This window comes from Nannobrachium achirus, assembly GCF_963921795.1.
Source record: "Nannobrachium achirus genome assembly, chromosome: 17".
Lineage (NCBI taxonomy): Eukaryota > Metazoa > Chordata > Actinopteri > Myctophiformes > Myctophidae > Nannobrachium > Nannobrachium achirus.
The window spans coordinates 3,612,208-3,621,844 of NC_137824.1; the positions used below are offsets into that span (position 1 = coordinate 3,612,208).

General features: G+C 42.3%; 1 protein-coding gene and 1 long non-coding RNA gene across 2 annotated transcripts; both read right to left on the bottom strand.

Annotated features, from left to right (window-relative positions):
* Positions 1-1,220: 1,220 nt before the first annotated feature.
* On the bottom strand, positions 1,221-3,938 carry LOC308301689. Its single transcript, XR_013962903.1, has 3 exons — positions 3,879-3,938; positions 2,245-2,453; positions 1,221-1,898 (listed from the first exon to the last, which is right to left on the bottom strand). It is a non-coding gene; the product is annotated as an uncharacterized lncRNA (long non-coding RNA).
* A 17-nt stretch (positions 3,939-3,955) lies between these two features.
* On the bottom strand, positions 3,956-7,265 carry LOC308301974 (uncharacterized protein; the record flags this gene model as incomplete). The annotated part of the gene is made up of 5 exons (XM_080746120.1): positions 3,956-4,099; positions 4,220-4,390; positions 4,881-5,008; positions 6,522-6,673; positions 7,239-7,265. 5 exons carry the CDS (start codon positions 7,263-7,265, stop codon positions 4,059-4,061), a joined length of 519 nt encoding a protein of 172 aa, XP_080602246.1. The 3' UTR covers positions 3,956-4,058.
* Between the last annotated feature and the right edge of the window lie 2,372 nt (positions 7,266-9,637).

Sequence of the window (9,637 nt, forward strand, 5' to 3'; positions counted from 1 at the left end):
CAGACAGCACAGCGGCGTCGCGCCTATTTAGCTTCGGCGCACAATTCGTTCTAGCGCGACTTGGACGCAATGGGCCTCATTGGGCCTCGCTACGTCCGCGATCGAGACGCTGTGCAGCAGCGCTGTGTGATGCTCATTGGGAAGATGCATTTGCTACGTCGCTGGCGATGCGGCAACGACATATCTACGCTCTCAGCGCGATATTAATGCCTACGGTTCGACGCTTATTCTCTCTCCCCCCTCTCTTCTCACTCCCGTCACCCCTTCTCCCCTCCCCTCACGCTCCCTTCTCACCCCATCCATTCTACACTTGCAAATGATGTTACTATGGTTTGTATTCTTACCTGCTAACTGCTGTCCTTACTGGCTGCTGCACCTGGTAATGGAAGACTTTCCTATGTTCAGTTAAAACGCAACCATAAAAACCCTAATAAAAAGGGGCATTGTTGTCTGTGAAAAATCAGACCATCACGTACGTCCTAATAAACTTTAACTCCAAGTGCAGGGCAGCACCAACAACAGCAGTAGTGTGAAAACGTACATCAATCGATCCCAGAGCATCACAACAGGGCAGGCAAAGCTAGTCAACAGATGCACACATCGAACGGAGGATCTAAACATAACAGTGAGACATGATGCAGTATTCAATATTTCATATTTATTTAACTGTTATTGTATATGCAGCAATAAACCTTCAAGCAATTGATAGAAAACAGATAGGCCTACATTTAAAATTGCCCTATTTAAGTTCCTATCACACAAACATTTGGAGGACCCCCGGTAGTAAATCTGAGGACCCCCTGTTGAAGACCCCTGATATAAGTTTAAAAAAAAAATCAGTATTCAAACATTTATGTACCAGAACAAATGTAGGCTATATACCATAATTATATAATGCACTTAACCATTTCCAATCAAATTTGAATGGAACAAGAACTCTTCACTGAGAGTAAAAACATTCACTGAAAAGGTAGGCCTTATGTTGGTGAAATGATCAGGCCATCACATAGTTTCCCAATGAACTTTACTTAACTAGCAGCAGCAACAAGAGAACGATGCCCCAAAAAAACCCACAGAGCAGAATAGAACACCAGTCAGACAGTAAGACTTAACAGGCCTAGTAACATTATTAAATTAACTGAAAAATTATGCATATATTGTGTAGCTCATTAGGTGTTTAAAATGTTTTTTCTTTTTTTAAACGGTTCCTCATTTTGCTGTGGGCCGCTTGACAAACCCCTCCAGGATCACTGCATGTCACCGGACCACCAGGCACATTTTGAGAACCACTTCCTTACGATATTCACATAAAGAATACAGCCCGTTCTAAATGAAATGATCAAATATCTATAATGTCTATAATAGACACACAAATTGCCTTCGGTATTATGTCCTCCCTTATTTAAATTATGTATTTACCCAAGTGCTGCCTGGGTTCAGTGGCTGGTTAATTACAACATATAGCCTTCTGTGAGCCCATCATTATGAGGGTACATTCATGTTCCTGGGTCAGTAGCTACGATGGTGGGGCCATCAGAGATCTTGAAAAGGCACCGGCCCAGAGGACCCTTAATGTCTACCCCTGATGTATTATCCTCATATCTCCATATTTCAAGAAAATATTTCAGAAAAAGAATGACCTGCTAAATCATATACAACTATATATACAAAGCCAGCCCAGTCTGTGTCTCCGATCATACACAGCTTGCTAGCCATGGCGGGCCAGAGGCCGGCCCCGGAAGACTGCAGGGGGACTTGCAGCACCCCATGCTGCGGTAGTCATCCATGTGTTGATGGGGCGCACAAGCTGGATCTCAGCGAGAACGCTAGCAGTCGCAGAACCAGGGGCTGAGGGCCAGCTGCACACAAGTGCAGACCGTGTGCAGGCTGTTGAAGATCTGGGGGAACGCACACGCCACGCACGCACGCACACACACACACACACACACACACACACACACACACACACACACACACACACACACACACACACACACACACACACACACACACACACACACACACACTCACCCACCGACGCACACAGAGAGAACAGTGATATTTAATTATCTGGATAAAATAAGAGTTAAATGGCTCTATATTGTGAAAGTGATTTTGATCGGCATTAATACAGAGAGCATTGATGGATTGTAGCACAGTATTCAAGATCAAGTGTGTGTGTGTGTGTGTGTGTGTGTGTGTGTGTGTGTGTGTGTGTGTGTGTGTGTGTGTGTGTGTGTGTACCTGATAGATGTGGTTGAGTTTGAAGTGTTTGAGAAGCAACAGCAGGATGGCAGAGATGGCCTTCACGATGATCTCTTTGTGGCGATTGACATCAACACAGAGATTCATGTAACAGCCCCCCGGATTGATAGAGGACGTTAATGATGAGACAGTAGAGTTCCAAACAGATGCTGCTTTATTGTGGTGAAGCACCTGGTAGCACCGTGAAACTAGACAAATATGACAAAAAGAAATATGCATATTAAAGTGGGTCTAGTTACATAAATAATACAAAAGGTTGTCAAACAGTTGACCAAAGAAATAAACTACAGTTTGGCCTGACAACAGACAAGATGCACTTTAAACTGTACAAATTGGACCTCTTAATACAATAAAACAATATTAATATGAAATTCACCATGAAAGTAAACAAACATAACCCTAAAGACAACCTGCAAGTTGCATTCATTTAACATGGCATAATTGGGTTAGGGTTTGTAAATGAGTGAAAACACAGAAGAAATGGGGGTAATCTGCCACCTAGTGGACCTTTTAAAACACTACATACCAAAACTGCAGAAATCAGATCAACAGTAATTAATCAATAGAAAAAAGGACAACTGTGACCGCAAGCAAATAGTAATAACCTTTAGTTGGTGGTCATATACAATTCATGCTCTGCAACACTGTGGTTCTGCAGCCACAAATACATGTTCCCATAAGTTCTACAGTTTCACTGGGATTGTGAGTGCATCACATTATCAACAGGCATATTAACAACCATTTAGGCTTGAGGCTGATTCTAAAACACTTTCTAAAGCCTGACCTAAGTTTTCTGAAACCACAAATAGTATTACAAATTTACAAAAACAAATGTTGCTACATACTGTACAGTACATGTACTACACAACAATGTGTTCCCATCCATAATGGGTTAAATCCATAAAAGACTGTGTCACCACTTTAACCATTATTTTTTGGCTACTGGTATTCAAAAATAGCAGATCTACAAGCTCATATCTGGGGGTCCCTGGAACATATTTTGAGATGGGGGTCAGCTGCAAAATACATATAATCTTGGGGGTCCTTGACATGAAAAGGTTAAAACTACATTAGGCAGCAGAAATTAAAGGAAAGGTCCAGCCAAGTTTGTGTTTACATATTCAGATCTTTGAGCAATGGAGTATTTAAGTTATAACAATTTGTTGGAGTACTTTGGTCGCGTCGTTTAAATCACACCCAAAACTATGTCTTGAATGCCATGGCCTCTTGTGTATTATTGCTTTAATTATTACATTGCAAGGAGCTCTCTACTGGAACCGTTGACTCCCCCCCCCGACCCGACTCTGGATAAGCGGAATGTGGGTGTGAAACGAATCAATCAAAGATTTAAGTCATCTTTTTACTGGTTCATTTTAACATTGGTTGGAGAGGTGGTTGCTGACATTACATCATTATCTTGTATTTCTGTATTATAGCTGTAGGAAAGAAAGAACTTAGGAATACACTTGCAGTGGAGTGTTATTGGTCCAACTCTCAGAACCTCAGTCTGTGTATTTTTTTTAAATATATATTTAGGGGGGCTTTTTCCGCTTTTATTGGTATACAATAGACTGATATGACATGGGGAGAGAGAAGCTTGTTAGGATCTTTACCAGCCTAGGTGCCCAGACTGCTACGCCAGCTGTCTGAATTAGGAGTCCAGGGCAGCCTGATGGAGGGTGTGGGATGGGTGGAGACATGACCTCGTCCCTCTCCAGGGGGAATGGCTCTGCCTCTATGGAGTTGCCGTTGTCATCTTTATCCTCGTGGGGTCGTCGGCCTTGTAAGGGTCTTTATCGTTGAATGTGTCCAGGTTGTCTTGCTTTATCAGGGACTGTAATTCCAGAGGACAAGGTGATGAGCACTGAAAACAGCCTGACGACATGTCATCAAAGCTGTTCCCGTACGGTTCTTTGTTTTGAGACCGGGGAGGAGGTGCAGGAGTGACGCTTACCTTGTGCCCGTTTCTGCTGCTGTTCTATGAAGTCTGAAGCAGATGCAGGGGGAGACGCAGCTCCCATGCTCCTCACCACCCTGATGCTGTCCTCCAGCAGTGGAGGCAAGCCCAGCCCCTGGCGCTTAGGCACCTTGATGCCCTGGAACTGCTCGAATCCTCCAGCGTGAACTGAAAGAGCAATGAGAGGTTTTCATGGATTAAAGATAAATTAACTCACAGCTGAAAAGTCCTAATCTACAATTTGTGAAATGGCATCAAAGGTGCCACACAAGTGCCATGTTTCATTAACAATTAGCACAATATGTAAAATAAGGATGATGTTTTGGTAGCCATACAGCCTACCAGAAATTGCATAGATTGAGGCTTTAATGTTTGCTTTTATGAAATATCTGAGATAATTAGGGTTTTCTGGAAGATTTAATGTATATACCAGTTTGACCTCTTAGAATACACTTTCATCCCTAAAATAACTAATACCTGTTGGGTTGTAAGCTTGTAGATAGCCTATTTTTGCTGCGCAACATGCTTCCATAGAAGGCATGCTGCTATGGAAACCAAAAGAGAAATCTGTCGAGGCGACCATGGGGCTTGATAATGGATTTTCAATGTGAGCAAAACGGTAATAATCTCTAAACAATGGATGAAAGAAACATCTCACCAGTATACGTTTCCAAAGCAACAGTAATGCCTTCTTCATGGCGAAGTGTGGGGCGTGACCACTGTAGAACTTGATGACCATCCCAAAGATCATGACAGAAATGGGCTTGTTGTTGTACAGCGGAGACCCTGGTTGAAGAGAGGAAATGGTCGAATTAGATTTAAAATGGGACTTGGACACAGTCAAACATTACACACAGTATTGAACATCACACATAATCACACCATGATGTGTGCATCCACAGCATATACTGTTATTGAAGCTAATCGTCTCCCTCTCACACAGTCACACACACCTCTCTAGTTGCATAGATGCCATTTGTTTTATTTAATTGAATTACTTGTTATATGATAGCTAATGCTCTTCTTGATTATTATATCCACCCGTTTCCGCAACAATATACTCGAGCATTATCTGTAGGACACTTCAGGTTAACAGCAGACCTCCAAGTCCAAGCACACATCGCATCTTCAACAAGCTGTGAGCTTGTTGCATGTTCAATGATGTGTCTCACTTGACTGGAAAAATAGCGCCACGACTGCTTATTTCAAACTATATCTCCCAAAAATCACATTTTATCAGTGGATGGAAACAGGCTAAATTAGCTTTGCCTTTTTTTTGATAATTTCTGATAATTTGCTTCCTATTTTCAAAAAAAGCTTTATGGAAACGCAGCTTATGTCTATGGTCCAGGGTGTGTACCTGTCTGTCCAGAGGCGCCGGGTTTTGTCCATGCCGCGAGGTGCTGAAGCATCGAGCGCTAACCCCCCCGTCGTCGCCGCCGCAAAAAAAAGGGCATTTTTTTTCTCAAATGGATACTTTATTTACGGTTTATCAATAGTACAGTGGTACATTTTTACAATGAAAGTTCAGCATGTTTCAACAGTTAAGCACCATAGTATCAAAGTAGGCCTATCAAACAAAAAAACTAGCTAATGCCATGGCATTGTATTGATTAGAGAAGACACTGTGCCGTCTCGCCCTTGTATTCGTGCATCATGCAGTAGTCTGCTAAATGAGAGAAAATAAAATGCAAAGACAAAATAGTATTAAAACCATGGCCACGCTATTGCAACAGCCTATTAGGCCTATAAAGTGAACACTGCATACAAGTAGGCTACTTGCAGCAAAACAAAACCAAAAATTGTATTTATTTCTTAGTGAGGAAGGTGCTACTCCTTACATATGCACGGGATATGAAGCGGTTGGCTATGACATCCATGTCAAGTTTCAGTGCCTCCCTTTCTATCGCTCCCACAGCCCCCACACCAGCCCCCCCACTGGAATGTACCTGCCCGGTTAAAACAAAAGAACTATTAGGCATGTTTGCATACATGCAAATAGGCTATGGGAGCGCTCCGCCTCCAGTCCCAGCATTAGTTTCTATCGCTCCCTCAGCCCCCACACCAGCCCCAGGGGGGCTGGTGTTTTCCCCTCAAACAAAGCTGTACGTGTTAATTTCGGGCTTGATCTCGCGGGGTGCCGCGGCCCTTCAGCCCACACAGAGTCGGCGCCTATGTGTCTGTCTGTCTGTCTGTCTGTCTGTCTGTCTGTCTGCCTCCCTCCCACAGTGTTTACCTGTCTGTCTGTCCCCCTCCCACAGTGTTTACCTGTCTGTGTGCCTGTCTGTCTCCCTCTCACAACAGTCCTCTGGTATCCAGGGTATGGATGAGTCTTGCAGACAGCTTGATGTTGTTGTGGAGTACCGGTTTGTGGTGCGTCAGACCGTTGACGTTACGAACCCGCCGGGCCAGGTCTCTGTTCACCACCGGAGCCAGCTCACAGTCACGCAGCTATGCACACGCACACAAAAAAACAGGTTGAGAACTACTGTCCTAGTACAGGGGAAGAGCAGACACAAGGCACGGCAACTTTATTTATAGAGCACCTTTCGTACATTGAGGTAATTCAAAGTGCTTTACAAAATAACAATGCAATCAAAAAATAAATTAAAAATACAATACATACATTGAAAACGAGAAAAGAGTATGGGGACATCAAAGGCCCCCTTTGATGTCTATGTGCCTGGTGTTCAGACTCACAGCATATTCACGTCCTTGGACACTACAGGACAGATGTTCCTCCTGTTCCTTCCTGCAGAGGTTCCTCCTCTCTCTCCTTTCCTCGCTCCTTCCCACACACACACAGAACATTCTATTTCACTAATGCATATTCGTATCATCTCTCTATATATTTCATATATCTCTGCCTGTGTGTTTTCAACATGGAAACGATTATGACGATTATGAAAAATAATCGCGATTATGTCAAATAATTGTGATTTGACGATGTAATAATTGTGACAGCCCTACCAGTCAGTCATTCATTCATTGACAAATGACTTTTTGATTGACATACCGTCCTCTTCCTCCTTCTCTCCTTCATAGTGGGAGGAGTCAAGAGTCAGAGCCACTCCCCTCCCCGCTGTCCGCCGACACGCTGCGCTTCCTCTTCCTGTCCTGGTAGGGAAATGTCGTAAATCACGATTTACGACATTATAGCAATAATCAAACTATCCCCAACATCAATTATCCTGGGGCGGAACATATGCCAAATAATTGCTGATCTACAAGCTCACAACGAAGGATTTAGAAGACACTGTCGAAATATTCAAAGAATCTCAAGGTTTTTCAAAAATAGCAGATCTACAAGCTCACAGCGTTGGACTTGGTGCCGCACTGTGAGCTTGTAGATCTGCTGTTTTACAATAGTTAAAGCATAGAATGATGTTTAAAGTAATGCGTTCCAGGTCTAGATGGGTTTATACTTTAGCTAATCAAAAATAGCAGATCTACATGGAATTCTGGGGGTCCTTGACATGAAACAGTTTCAGAACCACTGATTATAGAAACATTTTTTTTTTTTAAGAAGACATTATAGAAAGGACCTCTGTTATTAAAGGGTTGTGCTTTTCCTCCAGTAGGTTTGTTCCAACACTTACTTTCTTTCTCTTCTTCTCTCCTCCTTTCTCCTCCTCCTTTTCTCCTCCCCTTCCTCTCCTTCCTCATCCTCCTCTTCCTCTGCTTGCTCCCTGTTCTCTTTCTGCACCTCCTCTGTCTGCAAACACACCACATCATTATTACATCACTGTGACATCACTATAACACCACCTTCTGCTGCTCCTCTGTCTGTTCAGCCTGGAAACACCATGACATCACTAACACCACCTACTGCTCCTCCTCTTGTCTGCTCAGGCTGGGCTCCTGTTGCATTGTATTCATCCTAGCTGGATGAATTCTATATTATATGTGGATATAAGAAAGACGCAGGAGCATAAAGCAACAACGAGCTGGCCAGATGTATGGAGAACCGGGACGACTGGAAGCGACGATGAAAGGCTCGTCTGAGGACGACCTAGACAGAAAGCTTAGACACGGATCATCGCGGTTGTATTTTTTCTTGTCCGCGTGAAAGTCACCAGTGCGGCAGTGCCACAGAAAAACTTTGACAAGGGAGGACTTGAAGCTGAAACGCTAGTTTTTGCTGTTTGTAAAGTACGTTCCACTAGTTACAAATGTAGCGGTCCCCTTGTGGTCATGTATTAAGGGGAGGGCTTTTGTGTTCTTTTAAATATATTTAACTTAACTCCGATAAACTCAGTATTAATTAGCTTGGATCTCTTTTTAACTAATAAACGCACAAGCAGTTTTTTAAAGTCACAATATCAATGAATTACCTTTTGAAGTACTTTTATATTAAAGTTATATAAAATGAGTATTTACTGAGCTTAGATTATAACCAGTAACCATGACTTCTAATCTAGTAACCAAATGGACCCTTTAAATACCAGAAAAGGGTACACAATAAATCTACACAACTCAATAATTCTCAATTATTTAGTTAGGATCTTTTATGCAATGACTGTGCAAAAGTAGTAAATATGAATATGAATAGAAAATAATAAAATAGAAAATGTAAACAACAGTTTAGCAGATTGAAAACCTGAAATGTGAACCATAAACCTCTTCTTTCAGGAATACTGTCACTACTGTAAGTGCAAAAAATAATATTACCTTCTCAAAGTTAGAAAATTACCCTTCAGTCACTTAGAAACCAATTAAATAATTTGTGGGCCCACACACTCACACAGTCCCTAAAAGCCGGCAAAATTAACTACTACCTAAAGTAATTAGTTAACCCCCAAAACCTCCTCTTTGTGTCCTCCAGTCGAAAACAACAGATTAAGTGGTCTTGGACTGATTAAGACCACTTAATCAGTCCAACTGTGGAAGTTAAAACTGTGTCTAGAAAAACGTCTGCTCATGAACTGACTATACTCACTGAGCTTGTTAGCTTAGCGTTAGCATGTAGCACAACAAAACAGTCTCTGAACCTCGTGGAGAAATTCCTCTTTTCTTGCAAACTTGCAGCTTGTCCTCCTCTCAGAACGTTGTGTAAACACTCACAGGACTAAAAACTAGGGTTTCAGCTCATTAGTCCTCCCTTGTCAACGTAACTTAGCATGGCACGGCTAGCAGCATCAGTAAATGACAACATGTAAACATAGCTAGCTAGCATGTCAAACCAGCAGAAAGATTAGGGTGTGTTTTCAGCTCGATATAACATTAAACATAAAAACCTATTTGACATGTCATCAATGAAATTATGAAGTTTAGAAAATATCCTAACTAGTTCTAGTGCAAAATGATGTTTTACATATACAAGCCTGTTTGAAACGAGGGGAGCCAACGGTGCTGCTTGGGGAGTTGTTGTCGAGGCCAGCTGAGCTGTGAGTCATGTGACGCAGCTGAAAATAG